At 38.3% G+C, this 26,101-nt stretch overlaps 1 protein-coding gene across 9 annotated transcripts in view; it reads right to left on the reverse strand.

The window, feature by feature from the left end:
* The window catches only part of ZMYM4 (zinc finger MYM-type containing 4), a 124,644-nt gene that overhangs the window by 20,962 nt on the left and 77,581 nt on the right, over window positions 1–26,101 (reverse strand). For 8 of the 9 annotated variants that reach the window (XR_009452028.1, XM_059690226.1, XM_059690227.1 and 5 more), the window contains 16 exons: window positions 22,175–22,349; window positions 21,852–22,064; window positions 18,491–18,641; window positions 17,839–17,954; window positions 17,126–17,401; window positions 16,805–16,955; window positions 15,414–15,586; window positions 14,725–14,875; window positions 13,795–13,935; window positions 12,925–12,962; window positions 11,871–12,015; window positions 6,833–6,951; window positions 5,665–5,833; window positions 2,291–2,551; window positions 618–671; window positions 20–199 (listed from right to left, as the gene is read on the reverse strand). Coding sequence is in view for 8 of the 9 variants with exons in the window: in XM_059690226.1 (XP_059546209.1) it covers window positions 20–199; window positions 618–671; window positions 2,291–2,551; window positions 5,665–5,833; window positions 6,833–6,951; window positions 11,871–12,015; window positions 12,925–12,962; window positions 13,795–13,935; window positions 14,725–14,875; window positions 15,414–15,586; window positions 16,805–16,955; window positions 17,126–17,401; window positions 17,839–17,954; window positions 18,491–18,641; window positions 21,852–22,064; window positions 22,175–22,349 (2,513 nt within the window). In the remaining variant the exon portion in view is untranslated. The remainder of the gene's footprint in view (window positions 1–19; window positions 200–617; window positions 672–2,290; window positions 2,552–5,664; window positions 5,834–6,832; window positions 6,952–11,870; window positions 12,016–12,924; window positions 12,963–13,794; window positions 13,936–14,724; window positions 14,876–15,413; window positions 15,587–16,804; window positions 16,956–17,125; window positions 17,402–17,838; window positions 17,955–18,490; window positions 18,642–21,851; window positions 22,065–22,174; window positions 22,350–26,101) is intronic. The other variant, XM_059690231.1, reaches the window with a different exon arrangement.

Raw genomic sequence — 26,101 nt, forward strand, 5'->3', positions numbered from 1 at the left:
AAAGTTACATTGCACAAACCTGATGGAAAGTCTGCTTCCAGATCCTGTTCAGTTTCCCCTTTTGAGAACTGCTTCAATTCTGAATCAGCCTCTTGCACGGCATTTGACTTTAAGGCATAATGATTCAACTCTTCCTCCCAGCTATGTGGAGTAGATACTGCCTCTGATTCCAGGTCACCACTGTATGTGCTTCCTTGGTCTGAGATAGATAGAAAGCACAGCTTCAAAATAAGATAGACTGTTAACATAGCCAGAAATCTTCCTGAAACCCCTAAATACCAAAAACAGATATGGTTGAGGAACAATTACCCAGGTACATTTAACAATGAAGTAACTTATTTACCAGTCTCACAGAACTGGATTCATATTCTTGGTATACAGTTTAAAGCTTTATCTCAATCCTTAAAATCAATATTTGAGGGGGAAAAACAAAACAATATTTGAGGTAGCTTTTATTATTCTCATTACAAATTAGCACACAATCATAAACACCCAGTACCCCTAAAATAGCAAAAATTTCAAATATTAAATCCGAGGATGCTAATATTTTATGGGTTTGTATTATTAACAGGACAGTACATGATTCTAAGATCCAAAATATATTTACAATTACAAACCTTTTTCAAATATCTTAGTGTCTAGAAAGAGTTCTTGTTCAGAAGTTTGGGATCCTAAAGAAAAAGAAAAGCACATAATAAATAATTTATATGTACACACAAAGCAACTGCATCAAAATAAAATGACGGTACTACATACATGAATCACAAGAGAGAGTTCTAAGGAAATAGCCTTCACATGCAGAAAGAATGTTTCATTAATAAAAGTAGGCATGCGTAGTAAATGAAGTTAAATTATGACTTATAACAGCAGTTAAACTTTTAGGTAGCAGTATGAAAGAAGTCATGACAAGAGACACCTTTATTTTGCATTTTGCTCTCGTGTGCTACCTGAAATTCTTCCCCACCACGACACACACACACACACACACACACACACACACACACACACACACACACACAACATATTCACAGATTTGACAAATCTGTTTAAATTCCTTTCTACCTCTAAAATATAATATGCTATAACACTGCAACACTGCATTGGAAAACCAATAGAATTAGAACATAAGTTACATGAGCAGCCTACACATGGAACTAAACAGAACACAGTTCTATCAATTATAAACTACTTTAAAAGTAAGAAGCTAGCCCTGGCCAGTGTGGTTCAGTTGGTTGAATATCATCTCATGCACCAAAAGGTTGGTAGTTTGATTCCAAGTCAGAGCACATGCCCAGGTTTCAGGCTTGATCCCCGGTAGGGGAGTACAGGAGGCAGCCAATCAATATTTCTCTTTCACATTGATCTTTCTTTCTCTTCCTCTCCCTTCCTCTCTAAAATAAATAAAAACATATTTTTAAAAAAATAAAAGAAGCTTAAGGATTCAAAGTAGTAAAAACTATTTTTTTAAAGACCCAGGAAAATTACTTCTTTCCCTGAAATCAAAGATAAGTTATCCAGATCCCTTCAGCTGAAATTCGTTTTTCCCTCCTTTATGTTTTTAAACTATTTTATTTTACTTACACTATAGTGATTACAACTATCTGTCTTGAAGCTTAGTTTTGAAAGTTCTTCTGTCTCACTCCAATTGCAGGCTAAGGCAAAGTCACTACATTTGTACAGAGGAAGCACTTGATAAATGTTAACTGTTAACATGAATGTAGAAGCCAATTTAAATTGAGGTTTACCATCAGGTATTGCTTAAACTTCAAAAGTAAATATAATATCAGAAAGTTACAAGATAAGCATAGGGACAATATTCTCAGACATTAAAATTCATATATAAATGGGTCAGAATTATGAGACCATACACTAAAGAACAAAATGAGACCAGAAACACTGGAATTAACAAATATGCTTTTTACTCATCACTCAGAACATATATGCCTTAAAAACTTACTGGCAACACAACAGAAAACTTAACAGTTTTTCAAATGCTACAGTGTTCAAAAAATTATCTAGCATTTCTTATGTAAAATCAAATCCCAGTTAGCTTTGTAAAAACTGTCACTGAAAAAAAATTTTGTCAGAAAAGAATGATTTTTTGGCTCATCAGTGATATATTAAAAGGCCTTTGTGAAAATTCACTGATGTATTTCAACTATCTTATACACCATTTTATCGCTCTCTTATCGTTATACTAATGGCTGGTGCACAGATTCGTGCACATTGAAAGGAAATCAATTAGAAGAAATATTTTAATATCTTAATAAATATTTTAATAAATAAGTACTTGTCGATGACTGTTCTTCGGACATTTTCTGCCGACGACGCCGGCTTCTTTCAGCTTCAGCAGTACGTTGTGCCAAAAGTTGTTCTTCAGACATATTCTGTCGATGACATCGCTTTCTTTCAGCATCAGGGATACGTTGTGCCAATTGTTGTTCTTCAGACATATTCTGTCGACGACGCCGACTTCTTTCGGCTTCAGAGGTACGTTGTGGCAATAGTTGGTCTTCAGACATATACTGTTGACGATGCCGTTTTCTTTCGGCTTCAGAATGTCAACAAAAACAACCAAATTTATGATCGACAATGACAGATCAAAACACACGTGTGCGATTGGTGCCAGCGAGAGCGTTGTATGTATCGTGCATGCGTGAGTTAACTTAGCCTTTTATATCTAAACTAGAGGCCCAGTGCACAGATTCGTGCACTGGTGGGGTACTTCAGCCTGGCCTGTGGGGATCGGGCGGAAACCAGCTCTCCGACACCCCCCGGGGGATCCCAGATTGCGAGAGGGCGCAGGCCAGCCCGAGTGACCCCACTGGTGCACAATTGGGGCAGGGGAGAGACCATGGGAGGTTGTCGGGCCGGGAGGAACCACGGGAGGGCTCCAGGGAGCGTCCAGCCCGTCTCACCCAGTCCTGAATGGCTGGACCCCAGCAGTAGGCTAAGCTACCAGTTGAAAGTTAATGTGCATCATAGAAATGGGTCGAACGGTCGGAGAGACAATTAGCATATTAGGTTTTATATATTAAAGGCTAATATGCTAAGTGTCCATCCAGGTAATGTCATTTAGCAACGCCCGACTTCCTCTCCCTAGCAATGACTAGCCTCCTTGCAGTTTCTTCAGCACAAGAACCCGACTTGCTTTATAGCCAGGTGAAAACATTTCACACTTTAACCAAATGTCTGTGAAGCGTTTTCACGTGCCTCATCTCATCTGATCCTCACAGAAGTCCCTGGAGTAGGTAGATAGGAGACTCAGTGGAATCCCATTTTCTTTTCATTAGCTGGAAAACAGAGATTTAGAAACTTGACCCAACTGAAAAGAAGTGAGAAATGCTGGACCTTGAAAATAACTTCAGGTTTTCTCCCTGTATCGTCAAACACTGTTGCAGTTAAATATTTTACCCTTTGTTCTCCCTGCGTGAACTACAATAATAATCTCCTTCATGTTGATATTTACTGCTGTGTTGCTGACAACTACCTGAAAGAGAAGTTGGGGTGCTTCACTGGGCTGGAAAAAGTTTAGCTAAATCAGAAAGCAGGTCTAATTAAGCAAGTTTATTCTATATCTATAAAAGGCTAAGTTTACTTGTGCATGCATGATACATATAAAGCTCTTGCTGGTGGCAATCGCACATGTGTGTTTTGATCTTGTTATTGTCAATCATGAATTTGGTTGACATTTCTATTATAGAGAAAGGGTGAACAGAGATATTAAAATAGTTCTTCTAATTAATTTCCTTCCAATGTGCATTAATCCGTGCACAGGCCACTAGTATATAGATAAAATTGTTATTATTGTAGATTACGCAGATCTACAACAGAGGGCAAAATATTTAATTGTAGCAGTGTTTGACTATATTCTGTGCAGTGAGAAAACCTGAAGTCAGTTTCAAGTTCTACCATTTCTTACTTCTTCTAAGTCAGGACAAGTTTCTAAGCTTTCTAAATCTCCGTTTTCCGGCTAATAAAAATAAACTAGGATTCTACCGAGTCTCCTATCTACCTACTCCAGGACTTCTGTGAGAATCAGATGAGATGAGGCACGGGAAAACGCTTCACAAACATTTGGTTAAAGTGTGAAATGTTTGCACCTGGCTATAAAGCAAGTCGTGTTCCTGGGCTGAAGAAACTCCAAAGAGGCTAGTCATCACTAGGGAAAGGAAGCCGGGCATTGCTACGTGACATCATTACCCAACGTCCACAGCGACCGTTTCTGGGCTGGGCTGAGCTAGACTGTGAGCCGCATTTTACACCATGGGGTCTTGGCAGCGTTGGCTGCGATTCAGTGGGGTGTCACTCCAGAGTGGTGGCAGAGCCTGTGTCCCACTTGGGGAAAGCAGAGTGTTGGTTTGTCGGTGCCAGGTCCGTGGTGCCGTTTATTTTTATTTTTTTTAATATATTTTTATTGATTTCAGAGAGGAAAGGAGAGGAAGAGAGAGATAGAAACATCAATGATGAGAGGGAATCATTAATTGGATGCCTCCTGCACATTGCACCGAGCCCGCAACCAAGGCATGTGCTCTTGACTGGAATCGAACCTGGGACTCTTCAGTCCATAGGCTGATGCTCTATCCACTGAGTCAAACCGGCTAGGGAGCCGTTTATTTTTAATTGGCCAGTGCACATCATGGCAGCTCCTGCGTTGATCATCTGCCCCTTATTTTTAAGTGGTCAGTGCACGTCATAGCTACTGGTTGGAGGGAAGGATGGACACTTAGCCTTTTTTATATATAGATCACTTCTTATATCCAAAACCCAGGAGCTGCTAATTAAGGCTAAAAACCTTTCAGGAGTCTATATTACTGAGTTCTGGTTAATATCACATATCATTTGCTTTGGAGTCGGATCTGGATTCAACTTTTGTTTCATTTCCTTCCTGACTGTGTAACCAAGGCAAGTAAAATATCCTATTTTCAACTGAGGAATCTGAAGTAAACAGTAACTCCCCAATAGGGTTGTTGTGACATTAAACGGGGTGACGTACACAGTGAATGTGGGACAATGCCTAGACTATGGTAAGCATATAAATGTTAACTATTGTTACCATTATTCTACACCCACAACGAGATTTATCAATCAATTACTTGAGCCAATAGTTTTCCATTCTGCTGCTAACATGCTAGTTATTACACAACTAGAGGCCTGGTGCACAAATTCCTGAACAGGTAGGGTCCGGCTGGCTGCCCTGGCCTTGATCGGGGTGGGCCGCGGGGAGAGGGAGGGGAGAAGGGAGAGGGAACATGGGAGGTAAGCCACCAGCCTCACTCTCATCGGGCCGGTTGGCCGGTCGCAGTGCATGTCATAGGGACCGGTGATTCCAGTCGCTTGGCTTTTATACATATAGGTAAGAATTCTTATCTGAGGACCATGATTTCAATACAGGGATAAAATCAGAATATGATCATGAAACTCAGATTTATGGTTTTCTGGAATCATTAACACTAAAAACTGCATTGAATATCAGCACTTAGTTTCCTTCCTTAAAAAGTGAGAACTTTCAGAGATATCAAAAAGGTTAACAGACCCACAGACTTGGTATTTAACACAATAAAGCGTTTAGAAACACCTTGACTGCCGCATCTCTAAAATTACTTGTTACAGGAAAATGTGTAGGGGTATTTTTTCCTTTCTTTACTTTAAAATTATACCAACCTCCCTGAGATAGAGTCTTCTTCTCTTCATCTTCTACAATCATTTCTGCCATCTCAAGGAGATCGGCTTCAAATGGATGTGAAGGAAGCTTTTCATTAAGGTCTTCAATACTCTCAGTGGCTTTATCTTCATTATCCGTCGAGGATGGAATAAGCATAGGGACAGGCATCTAAAAGACCAAGGATGGACTGAAGAGTTTCTTGAGCAACAGGTTCATCATCAAAGGTATTATTTATGAGATCATATAAGTATTAAAATAATAAACAAATTCAAGATATTTTTCTATTCCTGATAATTAAAGTACTATTGCTGGGATTTTTTTTTTTTATAAGAATACAGCCATTTAAATCAAAATTTAGCCAAAACCGGTTTGGCTCAGTGGATAGAGCGTCGGCCTGCGGACTGAAAGGTCCCAGGTTCGATTCCGGTCAAGGGCATGTACCTGGGTTGTGGGCACATCCCCCAGTAGGGGGTGTGCAGGAGGCAGCTGATCGATGTTTCTCTCTCATCGATGTTTCTAGCTCTCTATCTCTCTCCCTTCCTCTCTGTAAAAAATCAATAAAATATATTTAAAAAAAAAAAAAAAAAATCAAAATTTACTAAGAGCTTTTCTGCAAACTCAACAAAATGTGTGTCTGAATACACCAAATGGATAATTATCTAACACACCTTTGTTTTGCTTTTGATTCTATTTCTTGCTTAATATTCTCACACAACTGTTTCCCTTAAAAATTCAATACTGAGGAAAACTACATTTCTAATAACAAAATCAATACCTTTTTCTTTAATAAAAAGTAAGAATCATATAAATCACATTCATCTTTTCAACCTTTCTAGAATCTAGTGTTCTGACACACACACAATTTCTGATCTTTTTCTGAGATTTATGGCTTTGTGGAATCATTTACACTAAAAACTGCATTAAATATCAGTATTTAGTTGTATGAAACAATATAAAAAAGCTACCTTATAGCCTTCTCTGACACGGTAAGGTACAAATAGAAGCAGTCCTTTATATACTCCACATTAAATAATGCAGTCATACAATAATAGCTAACCAGAGTCAGGTGTGTTTTACCAACAAGTGAAAAGTTTTTATGGAATTGTTAAAATTTTATTAGAGGAAAATGTGTACTAACTTAATCTTAGCATCTATATGATTACTCACTGGAACTGGAATTCCAAATGGGACTGGTGCATACTGAGTATACAGATGAAGAGGTATGGGCACAAACACTGGTACAGGAACTGGCACCATAATGACCTGGGATGGGCTTAGCGTGTTTTCTGATGAAAAAAAAGCACAAAAACAAAAAGGGTTAGAAAACAACATTTTAATAAATATTCAATAAATATTTTTTTTAAATATATAGAGATTTATAGTTCAAGAGAAATATAATCTGTAATACTAAGAGTTCATAAAAAGGAGAAATGCCCTAGTTGGTTTGGCTCAATGGATAAAGTGTTGACATGCAGACTGAAGGGTCCCAGGTTCAATTCCAGTCAAGGGCACATGCCCAGATTGTGGGCTCAATACCCAGTGTGGAGAGTGCAGGTAAAGCATAGTAACCTCAATGTTGGGTAGAAATTGCTATTTAAATTTTAACCCAGCTATTCTGGCTTCTGTAAACATTTGCTTGCTTAAATAACAGGGTAGTTACCTCAGTTTCCAGATTGAGACCTGGAAACTCACATAAATCACCCAATTATGTTGCCAGCCCACATCACAAAGGTTATTCTTCTGTGCCTGAGGACCAAAACCACAAGACTGCTTCCCGTTGACTCAGTGGCTCCAGGAATTGGGACTGTAGATGACCTTTAGAGATTATTAACTTTGCTCAATTCTGCTTCTGTACAATGTGCTTTCGCAAGATAGCTCCACATTCCAACATCTAGCAGGATGTGGCTTTTGTCTTTATAAGTTTGCTACTGTAGTCACTCAGGGCTGCAAGATTTGGAGAGCTAATGCCCCCTCGTAGCCACTGGCTTTTGAATAAATAACTCCTTAATTCGACTTCTTGATTGGGGTGTCCTTTGTGTGATTCACGGGGTACATTACAACACAGGAGGCAGCCAATAAATGAATCACTCTCATTACTGATATTTCTATCTTTCTCCCTCTCCCTCTCTGAAATCAATAAAAATATATTCTAAAAACAAAAAGGAGAAATAACTAAAGTAGCAAAGAAAAGTTTGAGTATAGGACTAACAAAAAAGTGAGCAATACAATGATTATCAATGATACAAAGATAAAATTACTGAAAGATATAATGTGGACGAATAAAGGGAAGGATGGGAACAGTGATCACAGATGATGGGTATGAAAAGCTGTTAACACGAGTAAGTAGATTATGTTAAAAAGCAGACTGAATAAGTAGAATGACCATTTTTGTGAAATCATTTCTAGTAGTAGTGGGGAGCAATTACAGATCCTTTAATACAAAGTAATGTGACAAAAATAGCATTAAAGAGATTAATTTGGCTGCCAGCAATGCACAGAATAAAATTACATAAAGTGTAAATGTAGGAGGCAATTACAATATGTAGAGCTAACATGATGAAGGCCTGAATTAGGGTGACAATACCACCTACAAAAAACATATATATCTATATCTATATCTATACCTATAGATATAGATATAGATATATGACTACAGGCCCTGTGCACCTTTTGTGCATGGGTAGGTCCCTAGGCCTGGCGGGTGATCAGGGCCAATCGGGGCCTTCCAGCTGCTGGCCAGCGCCTTTCTTCCAGCTGCCGGCTGCCAACTGGGGCCTTTCTTCGTTCCACGCCACCCCCTCAAGGTCAGTGCATGTCATAGTGAGCGATCGAACTCCCCGTCTCCTGAACTCTTGTGGGGACACTTTGTATGTTAGCCTTTTATATGTATACATATGCTAAAGTATTACAAAGATGAAACAGACCTTGGAAACTAACTTAATTAAATATGAGCAGGGAAAAGTGGAAAGGATGGAGGATTCATTCAATTATTTGATAAGTATTTAAAGAGTCCTTTCTTTGTGCCAGAAAAATATTCTAGATAACTATAAAATCATTAATGTAGGAGAAAAATCATGCTATTCACAAAAAGTGAAAAGCTGACAATTCAACTAAGGTTAGAAGCAGGAAATAATACAGGATCAGCTTTATCATGGTGCAGTGGATGTAAAAAGAGTTACCAGAATAATTAAAAAAAAAAAAAAAAAGAGTTACCAGAATAGAGATGTCTGATAACCAAGGTACATAATACAAAATATGTATCCTATATAATAAAGAGGTAATATGCAAATTAACCCTCACACCCTCACAAGATGGCTGCCTACAACCAGGCCGGCAGGGGGGTTAGTGAGGGATGACCAAGCAACTGAACAGCAGGCTCCATGGGGCGACCAGGCCGGCAGGGGGGTTAGTGAGGGACGACCAAGCAACTGAACAGCAGGCTGCATGGGGGAGGGGGCTGTGAGGGGTGACCAGGTTGGCAGGGGGGGAGGGGCAGTTGGGGGCGACCAGGCAGGTGAGCGATTAGGGGCCAGTGGTCCATGATTGTGAGAGGGATATCTGATGGCCTAAACCAGCAGTCAGACATCCACCAAGGGGTCCTGGATTGGAGAGGGTGCAGGCTGGGCTGAGGGGGACCCCTCCCCATGCACAAATTTCGTGCATAGGGCCTCTAGTTGATATAAAATACTAGGGGCCCGGTGCACGAAATTTGTGCACTGGGTGTGTGTGGGGGGGGGGGGAGTGTCCCTCAGCCCAGCCTGCCCCGCTCACATACCAGGAGCCCTCAGGCGTTGACCCCCATCACCCTCCAATCGCAGGATCGGCCCCTTGCCCAGGCCTGACGCCTCTGCCAGAGGTGTCAGGCTTGGACAGGGGACCCCCATCTCCCCCTGATAACTGGCTCTGGCTCCTGCCCAGGCCTGAGGCCTCTGGCCCAGGAATCATGCCTGGGCAGGGGACCCCCATCTCCCTCGGATCGCTTGCTCCACCCCCCGCCCAAGCCTGACGCCTCTGACCCAGGCTTCAGGCCTGGGCAAGGGGACCATCATATCCCCCCAATCCCCGGCTCCGCCCCCAACCCAGGCCTGATGCCTCTGGCCCAGGCATCAGGCCTGGACAGGGGACCCCCAGCCCCCCACCCAGGCCTGATGCCTCGGCCAGAGGAGTTGACCCTCATCACCCTACGATCACCAATCACCGGATCGGCCCCTTGACCAGGCCTGAGGCCTCCGGCAGAGGTGTCAGGCCTGGGCAGGGGACCCCCAGCTCCCCGCGGTTGCAGACTCCGCCCCTGCCCAGGCCTAACGCTTCTGGCCTAGGGGTCCGGCCCGGGCAGCGGAGACCCGCAGGTGCAGCGGCCCCGCGATCGTGGGCTCCGCTTTAGGCCCAGGCAAGGGACCCCTAGCTCCCGGGACTGCTAGCTTCAACCCTGCCCAGCTCCCATTGCTGGCTCCACCCCTACTTCCTGCTATCACTGGCCAGGGCGGAAAAGGCACCTGATTCTCCGATCATGGCTGGGGGGCAGGGCAAAGGCGGCCCCAGGGCCGCCTTTGCCCTGCCCCCCAGCTCTTAGCTCCCCCCTGGGTTTCCGATCACTGTCAGTGGCAGGGGTTACTTCCTGCTTTCCCTTTCGCTTCCCTGCATTGTGCCTACATATGCCAATTAACCGCCATCTTGTTGGCAGTTAACTGCCAATCTTAGTTGGCAGTTAATTTGCATATAGCCCTGATTAGCCAATGAAAAGGGTAGCGTCGTACGCCAATTACCATTTTTCTCTTTTATTAGTGTAGATAAGACTAAGTCACTTACAGCCTGCTATGCAATGTGGTCCATGGACCAGTAGTACTGACTTTATACAGGAGCTTGTGAGAAATGTAAAGCCTTAGGACCCACTGAATCAGAATCTACATACGATCCCAAAGTAATTCATATGCATATTAATGTTTGAGAAACACTGGCCTACAGGATAATCTTCCAGATCTAGGAATATAGGATTCCTTTCCAGTTTAAAAATTCTGGGGCTTTCATTTGGCAACAGGAGGAGCTCCACAGACCCATTCCCTAGTGAAACAAGCAAAACTGGTGAAAACTGCTGAAAACAACCATTTACATTATTTGGAAACTGTCCTTAGGGCATACAGCAAATGGAGAAATATTTATTCAGGAAAATCTACTGAAATTCAGTAAGAACAGTTGACCCACCACCTGCTTCATATTCCCATTCAACAGACTGAAGCAGCACTCTGGGTGGATATAATCAGAAGAATGGCTTCTCTTCAGGCAGCTCCTCATCAAGGATTACTGTATCTCACCAGGAGGAGCAGGCCACCATTACTTCTCATCTCTTGCAACTACAAATTTAAGAGGTTAATTTCCTTCCTCCACCCAACTCCCACTCACAAGATAGAAGCCCTACTACAGGAATGGCAGGCTAAGAATAGTGGGGTCCAATCATCCTCACTCCAGATGACTTATAGGGCAAAGATTCCATGCTGGGACAAGCAAGCTGAGAAGATCAGAGGCTAGAAGTAGCTCAGAGATTATGCTTGGGGAGGGGGTGCAGGGGGAAGAAAGGTAGTTCATAAGGAAAGAAGCCCTGAAGCTCTCCTCAAAGAATTGGTGTTATTTGAAAAAGAGTATGAAAAAAGTTCAAGCCTAAGGGGAAAACAATAGCTACTCTTAATTAAGATCCTATCTACATAATTCCAAAGTCTATACTTACTCCATGATATTAAGGAAATTAAATGAAATGTTCACAGTATGGTATAATCCAGGGGTGGGCAAACTTTTTGACTCGAGGGCCACAATGGGTTCTTAAACTGGACCGGAGGGCCACAAAAGCATGGATGGAGTGTTTGTGTGAACTAATTTAAATTCAAAGTAAACATCATTACATAAAAGGGTACGGTCTTTTTTTTTTTTTTTTTTTAGTTTTATTCATTTCAAACGGGCCAGATCCGGCCCGAGGGCCGTAGTTTGCCCACAGCTGGTATAATCAATTAACTACTTTCTCTCTGTCATAACTTGTTAAGTCTCAGATGGTGAAAATACCTAATTCACAAGGATGCTGTAAGAATTAAATTGAACAATGTATATTAGCAACTAAATATATTACCTAGGAAATAGCAGGCACTCAATTAATAGAGGCAGACCCCACATTCCTTTCCCTTAAAAAAATTAAATGAAGAAAGTATAAGAAATATACCTGTCTGGCATTCTTTGTTTTGGGTATGTGGTTTGCATGAGGTGGCTTTAGTCTGTGTGATGGGTTTGCACAATAAAGCTTTATTCTTCAAAAGTCTTGGAGGCTGGGAAGGTGGCAGTTTCAGGGCATCTGTTTGTGTACTTGCCTAGTTAAAAACATAATCAAAAGAAATAAAAAATTAATCAAAGAAACTAAAGACGTTTTCAAAAGCTCACCTTTAATTACAAAAAAAGATTATCATTTCTAAAGGAATATTATATTAGAATTACATGGAAAACACAACACACATTCTTGAAATAGCAATATAGCAATATTTTAATAACTACATATTGATTCTAAATATATCTATTTACCAATTCTGTTTACCAAGAAAAATGGTATTTCTATTATTGTAAGCCATTGTTAATTAAGCACAAAGCTGGTAGAGTTTAAAATGAGAACTATTTTTCTTGACTAAATCTTAGAAGCCTTAGTTTCAAGATAACTAGAAATAACAGAATCACTTATGATCACTTCAGAGACTTGAAAATAAGATGATACCAATGGTATCCCAGAGACCAGGAAAACACTTAAGAAATGCCACTGTTTCAGTATAAGATTTTCTCATTATTTATTTTTTCTGATTTTAAGAGAAAAGCAAAAAATATTGAGTTAAAAAAAAAAGTAATGCTTGTTTACTACATACTCTACACTGGGTAGAAAACAAAACTACATTTTATAGACATCTTATTTACAATCTGACTACATTACCAATGCTCCCAAAACCTTTTATGCCTAACTTCTATATAATTAACTTTAAGTCTGTAGAACAGTAATAAAAAACTTCAGTAATTACAAAGATAGCAAACATAAAAAGAAATTAAAGTGTATAAAATACATAATTAAGTAAACAAAAATCCTATTCCTGAACAAATGTTAAATGAGCTCACAAAGTTTATTTTATATAATAAATAAATAATAAATAAATAATAATAAAGGGCAAAGTAGTTCAGACATATTTATCCGACATCAAAATGGAAAATACAGTGGCAATACCAATAAAAATAAAACTTACATCCCCAATGATTTTCGCTGTTACTGTGGGAACTGCACCTGATATAAATTAAAATATATATTTAGGATCTTACACAATTAAACATTAACATTAAAAGCTGATTATCAGACAACTAGAGGTCCAATGCACGAAATTTGTGCACTGGTAGGGTCCCTAGCAGCTGCCAGCTGCCAGCCAGGGCCTCCCTCACTTTCCCCAGCTGGCCCTGTCCCCTGGTCAAACCCCTGGACATAATTTGCATACTACGCTTATATTATATAGGATAAACACAAAGTCTCTCATAATAAAAATATGCACTACCTTAGTTTAATTCATGGAAAGACTAGCATCTAAAGTATATGAGAAAAAAATATCTGCAAATCATGAAAACACTAATGCCTACCAGCCCACAGTGAGCCACCATTCCTAATATGAATACATCCAACATCCAATATAATAAAAGGCTAATATGCAAATTGTCCCCTAGACTGGGTGTTCAACCAGAGGGCAGGGCCAGCCCACCAACTGCCGGCGGCCACTCTCCCACGTTGGCCCCATTCCCGATCAGCCCCCCCTAACCCCAATCGGGGCTGGCCAGCCAGACCCCAGCCATGCAGGAATTCGTGCACTGGGCCTCTAGTATGATAATGACCACTGATGGCAAAAAGATAGAGAACCACTATATTCACCTCAAAAAGGCTAGATCAGTGGTCAGCAAACTACGGCTCGCGAGCCACATGCGGCTCTTTGGCCCCTTGAGTGTGGCCATGAAGTTTCAGTGTGGCACTGTTCGTGAGCGCCCACACGTGGTATTTTGTGGAAGAGCCACACTCAAGGGGCCACAGTTTGCCGGCCACTGGGCTAGATAAATGCTTTCAAATTAGGTCATACCTTGTAAAACGCTGTTAGAATTGACTGTGGGCTGAGCAGCAGGAGCACTTGCTAATGATACTACATTAGCTATAACTGGAGTTGAGTCTTTTCTTAACGATGGGGGCCCTGCTGAAGCAGCCGACACCATGGAAATACTTGCTGATTAAAATAAAAACAATTTTAAAACTTAATGTAATTTATATGCACATACATAAAAACCAACATCTCAAAGAGGTAAAGCAATGCTTTTAAGTTAGAGTAAATTCTATTGAAGCAGAGTCACCTCAGGACTAACAAGTTGTTTTTTAATTTTTTAATTAGTGAAACTTAATATTCTGTGTACTTTATCTTGCATAACTACGCAGATGATACATTTAAGAGGCCATTTGATTTAGACTGTATCTTCTTTTTATAGTCTCAAATCCTTTTTTAAGGAAGTCAAGGTGTACATACCCAATTATAATACATCAATTGCCATTCCTTCCCATGAAGTTCTTAAAAGTTTATTTGATTATGTTTAGAGAAAAGTAAAAAAATAAATAAATCATTTTTACTGGGCTTTAATCACAAGGGTTAAACAAAAAATTATCTAGCCGAAACCGGTTTGGCTCAGTGGATGGAGCGTCGGCTTGCGGACTGAAGGGTCCTGGGTTCGATTCCGGTCAGGGGCATGTACCTGGGTTGTGGGCACATCCCCAGTGGGAGATGTGCAGGAGGCAGCTGATCGATGTTTCTCTCTCATCGATGTTTCTAACTCCCTATCTCTCTCCCTTCCTCTCTGTAAAAAATCAATAAAATATATTTTTTTTAAAAAAATTATCTAAATGTTAACATCATATGAATAGAATGAAATTTATGTTTCATGAAATTACTGACAATTATTTAATATTCCAATCTGTAGGCGTAGTTAGTCCCCTACACCAGTGAAAGACTGAAGTTTAATTTTACCTGCATTGTTTTGTGAAGGTGGGTCACACATACTTTGCTGATTACAGAACATCAAGATACAAAGCAGGTTACAGAAATGTTTCATTTCTCCCCGCCATTTCAAGGACTCGCTGAGTTTACCCTGTCGCTTACAACCATCACATTTGGCCATCTGAAAAAGAAAGAAAAGATGGTAAGAGAGTAAGAAATAAATTAGCTGTGGTCTGACAGAATAAATGTAACAAGTGAGAAAAATAACTTAGAATTTAAGTAAAAAAATGAAGTTTAATTATCCTGAAGTGGTAAATATTTATCTATCAATGATTTTATACTAAGCGTTAAAAAGTCATATTATAGAGATGCAAATAAATTGTAATTAAAAAACATAGTGAAATAAGATCTATCTTCCTCAAAGACTTCAGAAAACAAAATCATTTTAGTTAAATGATAAATGAATAAAATTTTAATTTTAAGTATTTAATGTCTTAAGACTGTTTGTTAGGTCTTCTCCATGGAAATTACAAACAAAAGAAATATAACTTCAGTGACATTAAAGTCTTCCAAAATCTTAATTTAATGCTAAAGAACATAATACATTTAATCTTAAAAGTTTAAATACTTAAATTTTCCTTTATACTTGGTCAACAAATAAAATAAGGGAATAATGTATGCCCTAATTTGAAAAACCCCTAAATGTGAATTATACTTACCTGGTAAAACAGAACTGTATATTTGGACATACATTCTTCACAACAGAACTCTTCCACTTTCCCCCCCAAATTACTCTGCACCAATTTGGGAGATGTCTGTAAACAATAACTGCATATTTTACAGTGATTTCCCCAGAGCTTGGCCAAGTCATGTTTATAAAGCAATTTGCAACCTAAAAAAAATCAGGGAAGATGAAATTAAAATTAGGCAGAAATATTAAGTATCTCCATCTTTAATTTAAATGCCCCATAGTAAAGATACCACACCTGGGTCTTCACCAATTAGATAAAGAGATCAATATACAGGACCAATACTATCATTTAAAAAATATTATAGTGCCCAGCCGGTGTAGCTCAGTAGTTGAGCATTGACCTATGAATCAGGAGGTAACACACTTCAATTCCTGGTCAGGGCACATGCCTGGATTGCAGGCTCAATCTTCAGTGTGAGGCGTGTAGGAGGTAGCTAATCAATGATTCATCATTGCTTTTTCTATCTCCCTCTCCCTATCCCTTCCTCTCTGAAATCAATAAAATAAAATAAAAACATTAAAAAATATATTATAGTGCATCTCATATAGTAAAAGTCAATTTTTTAAAATATTTTTTATTGGTACTAGAGAGAGGAAGGAAGAGGGAGAGAAACATCAATGAGAGAGACACATCAACATTGATTGGCTTTTCCAGCACACTCCACAATGGGGATCAAGGGTGCCACCCAGGCACTTGCCCTGACCCGGGATCACAAAGGCAACCTCTTGGTGCACAGGTCGACAACCAGCCACTGAGCCACACCAGCTGAGCTAAACGTCAATTTGTTTAATGAAACTTTTGTTTTATTTGGATATGTGATATCACAGTGTAAAATGTATTTTTGTGTGTATGTATGTTGTGGTCAAAAGGTTTGGAATCCACTAATCTAGTAAGCTAATCCTGTACAGTTTTAGAATAACACAAAACATTCTAAACATTTAAGAGAGTCATTTAAATAAAGAAGAAAGTCTATCTCATACTGATTTGCAAATTCAGATTATCTATGTTCATAAATATAATGGCTGTTTAGAACAATAAAGTATAACCTTAGGATGCTACCAAATTTAAGGAGTTCCCTTTAGAAGCACCAGAACTGAAAAAACCCTATCAACCTAATATCGATAAATGTTTATCACATTACCATCTTCTGCTATATACTTGGAGGATCATTTCCTTCATTTTAACATTTAAATGATATGAAGAATTTGATCAGAAAAAAATTGAAACAAGCATAAATGAAAGAAAAGGGTTTGGTGTTATACAAAGATAAAATAAACCCACATAGTAACAGCTTAAATCATCAACTACTGTTAAAAGAACCAACATGCATAGTAGGTAAGATAATTTTCTGTCTTTACCTTCACTACAGAATGACTTGTCAGCACCTGAGAATCTCACAGTCTCCTTTAAAATTTTCTCAATTTTACAATATTCACACATTGCCATTACATGATTTATTTTTTTATATTCATCAGAACAATTCTTGCCACAGAACTGAAACATTTTACCCTGCAAATAAATAATCATCAAGTACTAATTAAACGTTTATCTTACGGAAATCCTTATCCCTCTTATTTACAAAAAACAAATAGCACAATTTTGAGAAATAAAAAGCCAGAAACAATTTTACAGAGAGACCAGTTTATATTCAAAACCTTTATCATGATCCTACACTTTACCTTATAGTCAAGAAGTTCTGGTTTTGTGCCAAAAAGACGGGTGCAGTGCTGACACTTAAGTTTTACAACATTTCGTGCAAACCCAACATGTTGAGACTGGGCAGCAAGACGCTGGAGACCAGCTGCAGCAGAGCTATTGATGGAGGTGGGAGAAACAGCAGAGGTGTTACCTCCTCCCGCTGACACTGTTGACCCTCTGGGGATGCTTACAATTACTTGGCCCTGAGACAAGGGCACTACTGAAGAATTCACTCCTGTTGGTTTGTTAAACAAATTCTGGAATAAAGAGAAAAAACAAAAGCAATCTCATAGTTTGTTCAAACAAGGTAGTACTGACTGTCTAAGTATACCACGCATAGTTCTAAGCACCTAAAATACATTTGACAATAGGCAAAAATTCCTGCCTGTGAGCAGCTTATACTTGAAAGGGGGGAGTGTCACTTATAAACAAAAATAAAATAAAATAATTCAAAAATAATATATTCCCAAAAGATAAATCTAGGAGATAATAATACCATTAATTTTACAGAACGCAGTTAAATGACATGCCTCCAAATACAGGATAGGATGAACCAAAGAATGCAAGTTTAATAGTACTTAAATAGTAGAAATTTAGGCAATCCAGGCACTAGAAAACACCTAATATGTTCACATTACTATATAGTTTTAGGCAACTCACTCACTGGAGAAGAGAAAGGTTCCTGAAGCCATACCTGGAAAGCTACCACACAACTGTAGCTGCAGAAGTTGCGTATACTTCCATCTGACATGGCTAGGTGATACTGAGGGATTGCTGAAGTCTTACAACTGTTACACTGAACTTGTACACCTTAGCAAATCAAAATAAAACTAATGAGTAATATATATATATGTGTGTGTGTGTGTGTGTATATATATATATATATATAAATTTACAAAAATGTATGAGAAAATAAGTAAATATTGTATAAGATATAAAAATTCAAGAGCCAGGTCAAGGTGCAGGAACTGAAACTAAACTTAATCACAGCACATACAGATAAAAACTAACTTAACATAAAAAATATTTCTTTTAAAGTTGTCAGTCTATCTGGAAACTATAAGATAAACAAATCCTAAAATAAATCAGGTGTGGAAAAGAAAATACAATAAAGAAGCCACATGAAATTCTTTTGCTAAGACCAAATGTACTAATAAACAAGCCAATAAACAAACATAAAAAAAGCAATCAGGTAATAGGTGATATTTTATAACACAAATCTGAAATATTTTAAATTGGCCTTAAAAGACAACCAAATTTGAACAAAAACCTGTACTATATAAACAAAGCAGTAACTATAACTTTTCCAATGATTATATAAATATAGTTTACAAAACCAATATTACCTGCAGAAGTAACCATTTTAACTCTATAAGCAGATAAGCAATTAACAGAACAGAAAAGCTCTGTCTTTCCCAAGCTATTGGTATTTTCAATCATTTCTGCTGAGGATCTCAATGATTTGCAAAGCGAACATGGTGTAATTTTGGCTGATTTCTATTAAGAGAATAAAATAACATTCATTTTACCCAATTACAAGTAAAAGCATAATTCTTTGAAATGTTTATACTTAACAGTGTTAAAATATTTTAAATTAGTGGCTTTCAAACTTTTATAATTACAATCCTCAGTAAGAAATAAATTTTACATAGAGGCCCAGTACACACATATTTCTGAGGTTCTGTGTTTGCATTTTATAAAATGTGTCAGGTTCTATACTAGGTGCTATCTCATTCTTACTTCATATGTAACCTAAAAATATCTCAGTGACATAGGTATTTTACTACCCATTTACAGACAAGAAAATGGATTCAAGCAGTTTAATTGCTTTTCCCAAAGTAAAACTCTATTTGAATATAATGTCTGGGAATCAAACTAAGACCTGCTTTACTTCTAAAACCAAGTTCTTTCTCTACACCACAGTATATATTAATATGTCAAAATTTTAACAGATATTGGCTAAATTATAATGAAATAATTTAGCCCTATAACCAGTTTGGCTCAGTGGATAGAACGTCGGCCTGCGAACAGAAAGGTCCCAGATTCGATTCTGATCAAGGGCATGTACCTTGGCAGCTAATCGATGTTTGTCTCTCATCGATGTTTCTAACTTTCTATCCCTCTCCCTCCTCTCTGTAAGAAATCAATAAAATACATTTTTTAAAAAAATAAAATAATTTAAAATTAAAATGTTTCAACCAATTGTTCCTTCTATTGTGGAACCAAAGAATCAAGCGTGCCACCCAGGCACTTGCCCTGACCAGCATCTTTCAATTGACTGAATCCAAGCAACTTTTATTACTTGATACAGAAAAACATTTGAACAAAGATAAAACACATGAAAATACTGTTAGGGTTTTTTCCCCCCATGAGAGCAAAAAACAAGATTTCCTAAAGGAAGCTAACCCCGCCCCACCCTCTTTTTTCTTAATCCTCACCCAAGGATACTTTTTCCATTGATTTTTAGAGAGAGTGGAAGGGAGAGAAGGAGATAAAGAGAAACACCGAACTGAGAGAGACACACCAATTGGTTACCTCCCACATGCCCCGGACAGGGCCAGGAGACTGCACCCGAGATACATGCCCTTGACCGAATCAAACCTGGGACTCTTCAGTCCGCAGGCAACATTCTATCCACTGAGCCAAACTAGCTAGGGCAGGAAGCTAACCCCTTTTAATATGTTTGTATATTAATCAGAAATAAATGGGAACACTGTATAATGTTTAAAATTTCAGAATCATAAAGTTTTTGTTTTGTTTTATAAGAATACAGCTACTATTTTTTTACTAATATATATATATATTTTTTATTTCAGAGAGGAAGGAAGAGAGAGAGATAGAAACATCCATGATGAGAGAGAATCAATGATTGGCTGCCTCCTGCAAGTCCCCCACTGGGAATCAAGCTTACAACCTGGGGATGTGCCCGCAACCTTGACCAGAATCAAACCTGGAAACTTTGAGTTCACAGGCTGACGCTCTACCCACTGAGCCAAACCGGCTAGGGCCATTATAAAGTTTTAAGAACAATTTAAGCCTGGTCAGTGTGGCTCAGTTGGTTAAGCCTTATCCCATGCACCAGGAGGTCGCCAGCTCGATTCCCACTCAGAGGCACATGCCCAGGTCATGGGCTCCAGCTCCGGTAGAGGCCTTGCAGGAGCAGCAGATTTATGTTTCTATCTCTCTCTCCCTCTCCCTTCCTCTCTCTAAAACCAATTTAAAAAAAAAAAAAAAAGGCCCCACCAGAGTGGCTCAGTGGTTGAGCATCCACCTATGAACCAGGAAGTCATGGTTTGATTCCCAGTAAGGGAACATGCCCGTGTTGCGGGCTCAATTCACTGTGTGGGGCGTGCAGGAGGCAGCCAAACGGTAGTTCTCTCTCATCATTGATGTTTCTATCTCTCTCTTCCTCTCAGAAATCAAGAAAACAATAGATATAGCTATAGATATAGATATAGATATAGATATAGATATAGATATAGATATAGATATAGATATAGACATAGACATAGATATAGATATAGATGTAGACATAGATATAGATATAGAGATAGAGATAGAGATAGAGATAGAGATAGAGATAGAGATATAAATATATATTAAGAAAACAATTTAAATAAAGTTCCCAATCAACATTAAGTTTACAAATTTTAGTTGACTGTATAAAAATTCACTTTCCTAAGAAAACAAATGATCAGCAAATGCACTGAAACAGAAAGCCATTGTAAAATTTTAAATGTAAAAAGTTTGTACTATTCTTTTGTGTTTATAATTTTAAAATCTAATTTTTGATCAAAATTTAGTAACAAAATATAAATCGTGTACAAAATTGCATTAGACATTTGTCATACTAGAATTCATCCAATTCATTCTCTACAACCCTTAATTCACAAAATAATATATAACCCACATTTATTTTTTATTTCATGAAGAGAAGAAAAAAACTCTTAAACAATTAATGGTAAGTTCTTATTTTCTGAATTGCCATTTCAACCATAAGGATTTGAATTCAAGAATATATATGCAACTTGAACATTACCCTAGCAAGTAAAATGTGTGTGTGTGTGTGTGTGTGTGTATGTAAAGCAAACTATATTTAAAAAAACAGAAGGCTAACACCAAATAGATGGTGCATTATTCTTCTTTGCACTCTTCTGCATTTTCAAAATATTCTTCAAAAACATGAGTCATATGTGAAATAAAAGTCATACCTAAAAACATGTATTTCAAATGCATGAACAGAAATATATGCCACTTCTCTGACTGGCATGTTCAGTGGTTAGAGCACTGGCCTACACACCAAAGGGACTAGGATAAATTCCCAGTCAAGGAATTGTAGGTTTGATCTCTGCCTTAGTTCCCAAGTTGGGGTACATGTGGGAGGCAGCCAACTGATGTTTCTCTCTCACATTGAAGTTTTTCTTTCTCTCTCCTGCCTTCGACACTAAAAAAAAAAAAAAAAAAATCAATGGAAAAGATACTCTTGGGTAAAGATTAACCAAAGAAAGAAATATATGCTACTTATAAAACTCTTGTTATAAAGTTTTTAACAGGCATTCATTTGACAACTACTACTTACATGTAAAAATACTAATTAAGGTAATAATATCTTAATATTTTTGTGACATTTTCATAAATAAATTCCACAAAAAAATTTAAATACCCCTAAAATAAACAAAGTCATCAGGATTAAATATGGTCATGTACCTGCTTATATGCTGTAACACACGTTGAGCTACAAAACTTCTTAGACTGTCCCTCTATCTGAAGCATGTGGCATTGTCCAGAGCCACTGTAACAGTAACCCCCACAGTTCTCACAACAGTTCATGGTGAGGTTGTTAGCAGAGCGAAACTTAGAGAAGCAGGCATCACTGCAAAGTTTATGTACCACATTTTGGTAATTAACTTCATGTCGAATCTAGGAATTAAGAAATAACAAAATACAAACAATAAGCAGAGACTATTAAAACTTTTCTTTAAGCACAAGCATTAGACCCCTCACCCCAATAAAATAAAAAGATAACTTACAACAGCATTCTTCTGACACATGCTGCATTTGGTTGAAATGCTATTCGTATTTATGGTAACAACAGGTTTTCTTTTCAGTTCATATGTTGATAAACATGACTGGCTGCAAAAATCTTTACTACTGGTCGTATTTTCAAACTGGGCACTGATCACATCCTTTGGATTTAAAATGTCTCTAAAGATAAAGTAAGCCACAGTATAATTAATTTTTCCCTTTTTGTGAGCTAAATAAAATAAAAGATGCAATTACAGTATAGGAAAAGGTAACTGATATTTAAATCAGAAAACCTGGGTTTTCTTGGATAAACTGATAAATTGCTTTGATTCTTAAGTTCTGTTTTATAAAATAGACCTAAGCCGGCCTGCATGGCTCAGTGGTTGAGCATCGACATATGAACCAGGTCACAGTTCGATTCCTGATCAGGGCACATGCCCAGTTGCAGACTCCATCCCCAGTAGGGGGTATACAGGAGGCAGCTGATCAATGATTCTCTCTCATCATTAATGTTTCTCTCTCTCTCTCTCTCTCTCTCTCTCTCCCTCTCTCTCTCTCTCTCTTCTTCTCCCTTCCTCTCTGAAATCAATAAAAATATATTTAAAATTAAAAAATAAAATGGACCTAATAGAGATTTACTCCATAGAAATGTTGAATTACTACTATACATTGTTTCCAGATTTTAAAAAATATATACATGAGTTATCATTCATTACCTCTAATCGGTAAAAATATAGATTTTTAATTTTCTTCTTCAGGCTCTTCTATATTTTCAAAATAATCTTTAAAAATATTAATACTTAAAATTTTTGTAAAGAACTATCTTTTAAAAGTAAGGACACCTTTCAACCTACAGTGTATATTCTAGCATGATTATATAGTACTGAACCATTTCTATATCTAAATAATTTGATTTGTAGGCATCAGTTACAAAGGGAATAGAGATTAAAATCCTAGGGATTAAGGTTCCTCTATCTGTCCCTCTATCTGAAGCATCTACCACTCCACCCATCCCCCATAAAACAGTCTTCCTATATAATAGTTTAAGTGTAAAGCATTTTAAAAACCAATTTTTTTAAAAAAGAATGGTTGTTTATTGATTTTTTTGAAGAGAGAGGAAAGGAGAGGGAAAGAGAAACATGCATGTGAGAGCAACACATCCATTGGCTGCCTCCTGCATGCCCCCCACAAGTGATCGAGCCCATAACCCAAGCATGTGCCCTGACTGGGAATCAAATCAGCAACCCTTTGGTACACCAGATGATCCCAACAAACTGAGCAACACCAGCCAGGGCAAAAAATAAATTTTTAAAATACCTTGATAAATTTTCTAAAGAGTATCTCTTTCCTATGAGTACACACCCACATAATAGTGAATAAGCTGTGTTCTATTAATTCCTGAATCTTTAATAGGTTATACTAATAAAGTACTTTTTAGAAAAGATTACAAATATCTCTGCGTCAATAAAGGATAACATTAAACATGAGAATCATGATAAAGAACACCTGATACCACACTACACTGCAATACACAACTTCATACCTCATCTTCTATAGTTAATAGCTCCAGACTACTCTGCATTTTTTTGCCTTTATAGTTGTTGCATTTTTAATAAAGTTTTACTGTATTTCATTTACAAGGGAATTTATTGAGCAGTTGTATTGAGCCAGGCATTAGCTAACTCCTATGTCAAGATACAGTGCAAGCATGCACTCAAGGAGCTCCTAGTATATTGGGACAAATAGACAAATGATATATCAAATAACATAAAAGAAGCATCCTTAAAATATAAAAGAATAATGTAATACTTTTAAAAAAGATACATGTAAAGTGCTATGTAGAAACAGAAATGAGGAACAATTATTTCAGACACTATGTGACATGAAAGGCTACCCAAAAGAAGATGACATTTGAACTAGACCTTAATAAGAATTTTCTAAAAGTTAAGGAGATAAAGAATTGGGAAACAGTATGAATCAAGGTAATGAAAGTATAAAACATAGCAAAAATGTAGGTATTTCTCACTGCTCTCAAGTATGCTTAGTGTCCAATTACACTATATCTTATTGTAGCAGAGTACATGTTATTCCAGAATAAGAAGCAATCTCATTCAGATAGTAAAAATTCAGAAATGGTACAGAGAACCCTGAAACAGTTATTTCCTTGAGTGCTACTATATAAAGATATCTAATTTTTCTAATAGTACTAACAAAATTATACTAAAAATTACCTCTTTTAAGTAGGATTTGAAATACACACATATATATTTTTTTTTAAGAAGTTTTTACTGATTTTAGAAAGACAGAGGAAGGGAGAAGAATAATGGGGAGATAGAAACATCAATGAGAGAGAGACATCGATCAGCGGCCTCCTGCATGCCCCCTACGGGGATCAAGTCCCAAACCCCCAGGCATGTGCCCTGACTGGGAACTGAGCCTATGACCTCTTGGTTTATGGGTGGACACTCAATCACTGAGCACACTGGCTGGGCAGAAATACACTTTTTAAAAAACAAATCATTAGATACCTATGACTAAGGAAACTAAAAATTAAATGATGATTAGCCAAAATATATTCAGTTTTAATTAAATTCAAGATACTAAAAGATATCCTATACAATAAAAAGGTGATATGCAAATTGACCATGACTCCAACACACAAGATGGCCACCCCCATGTGGTCAAAGATGGCCACCACAAGATGACCTGCAGGGGAGGGCAGTTGTGGGCGATCGGACAGCAGGGGAGGGCTGTTGGGAGGGGCCCGGCCTGCAAGGGAAGGCAGTTGGGGGCAACCAGGCCAGCAGGGGAGGGCAGTTGGCGGGGGGACCAGCCCTGCAGGAGAGGGCAGTTAGGGGCAACCAGGCCGGCAAGGGAGGGTAATTAAGGGTGACCAGGCCGGCAGGGGAGGGCAATTAGGGGCAATCAGGTCGGCAGGGGAGTGGTTAGGGGGTGATCAGGCCGGCAGGCAGAAGTGGTTAGGGGCAATCAGTCAGGCAGGCATGCAAGCGGTTGGGAGCAAGCAGTCCTGGATTGTGAGAGGGATGTCCCAGATTAGAGAGGGTGCAGGTGGGCTGAGGGACGCACACACACACACACAAACACACACACGAATTTGAATTTCGTGCACCGGGCCTGTAGTGGTAAATAAAAGATTAAGAAAAATAAAACTGTTATTCCAAACTAATGAGTTTCTTTCAACCTAAATGCTGCTGCTATAAAAGCAGCAGTAACAATCAGAAAGAAAATCTTTTCTAGCTCCACCTATTCAAACTAAATTGAAATCCTTCTTATAGGGATTGACTTACAAATTAAACTTGTTTAACTATATCGATTATTGGAGAAAGGGAGGATAGTGCATGCGCCAAAATTAACCAGTTATGTGCTACTGAACAAATCTTTAAACTTCTTTGAGTATAATTTCCTTTTAAGGTACAATCCAATTCAATAATTTGATAATCAGATAGCCAGATTATCCCAGATTTGTAATGACTGTGTTAATAACAGGGGGAAAAAGGTAAAGTGGTGAAAAGGAGATGAAAAAGTAGTAGTTCAGGAATGGAAATTATATACAAAGAAAACCAAGACTGATCAGGGGCTGGGGACTGAGCCTTAGAAAGGGGTATTCTGTAAAATGAGGAGGCGGGAAAATAAGAAAGAAAATGAAGAAGAAAGGGCTGAGGTGATAGGTAGGTAAGAAAACCTGAAAGAGGCAAATGAAAAAGAACAAGGGATAAATAAATAAAAAGCATAACAGAGTAAGTGAATGAAGTCGGTAGAACAATTAAAAGTCAAGGAATGAGCCCTGGTCAGGTGGCTCAACTGGTTTGGGCGTCATCCTGTACACCAAAAGGTGGTGGACTCAATTCCAAATCAGGGCACATGCCTAGGTTGCAGGTTTGATCCCAGGTCAAGGTGTGTCCGGGCAGCAA

Source organism: Myotis daubentonii, chromosome 3 (genome assembly GCF_963259705.1).
Source record: "Myotis daubentonii chromosome 3, mMyoDau2.1, whole genome shotgun sequence".
Lineage (NCBI taxonomy): Eukaryota > Metazoa > Chordata > Mammalia > Chiroptera > Vespertilionidae > Myotis > Myotis daubentonii.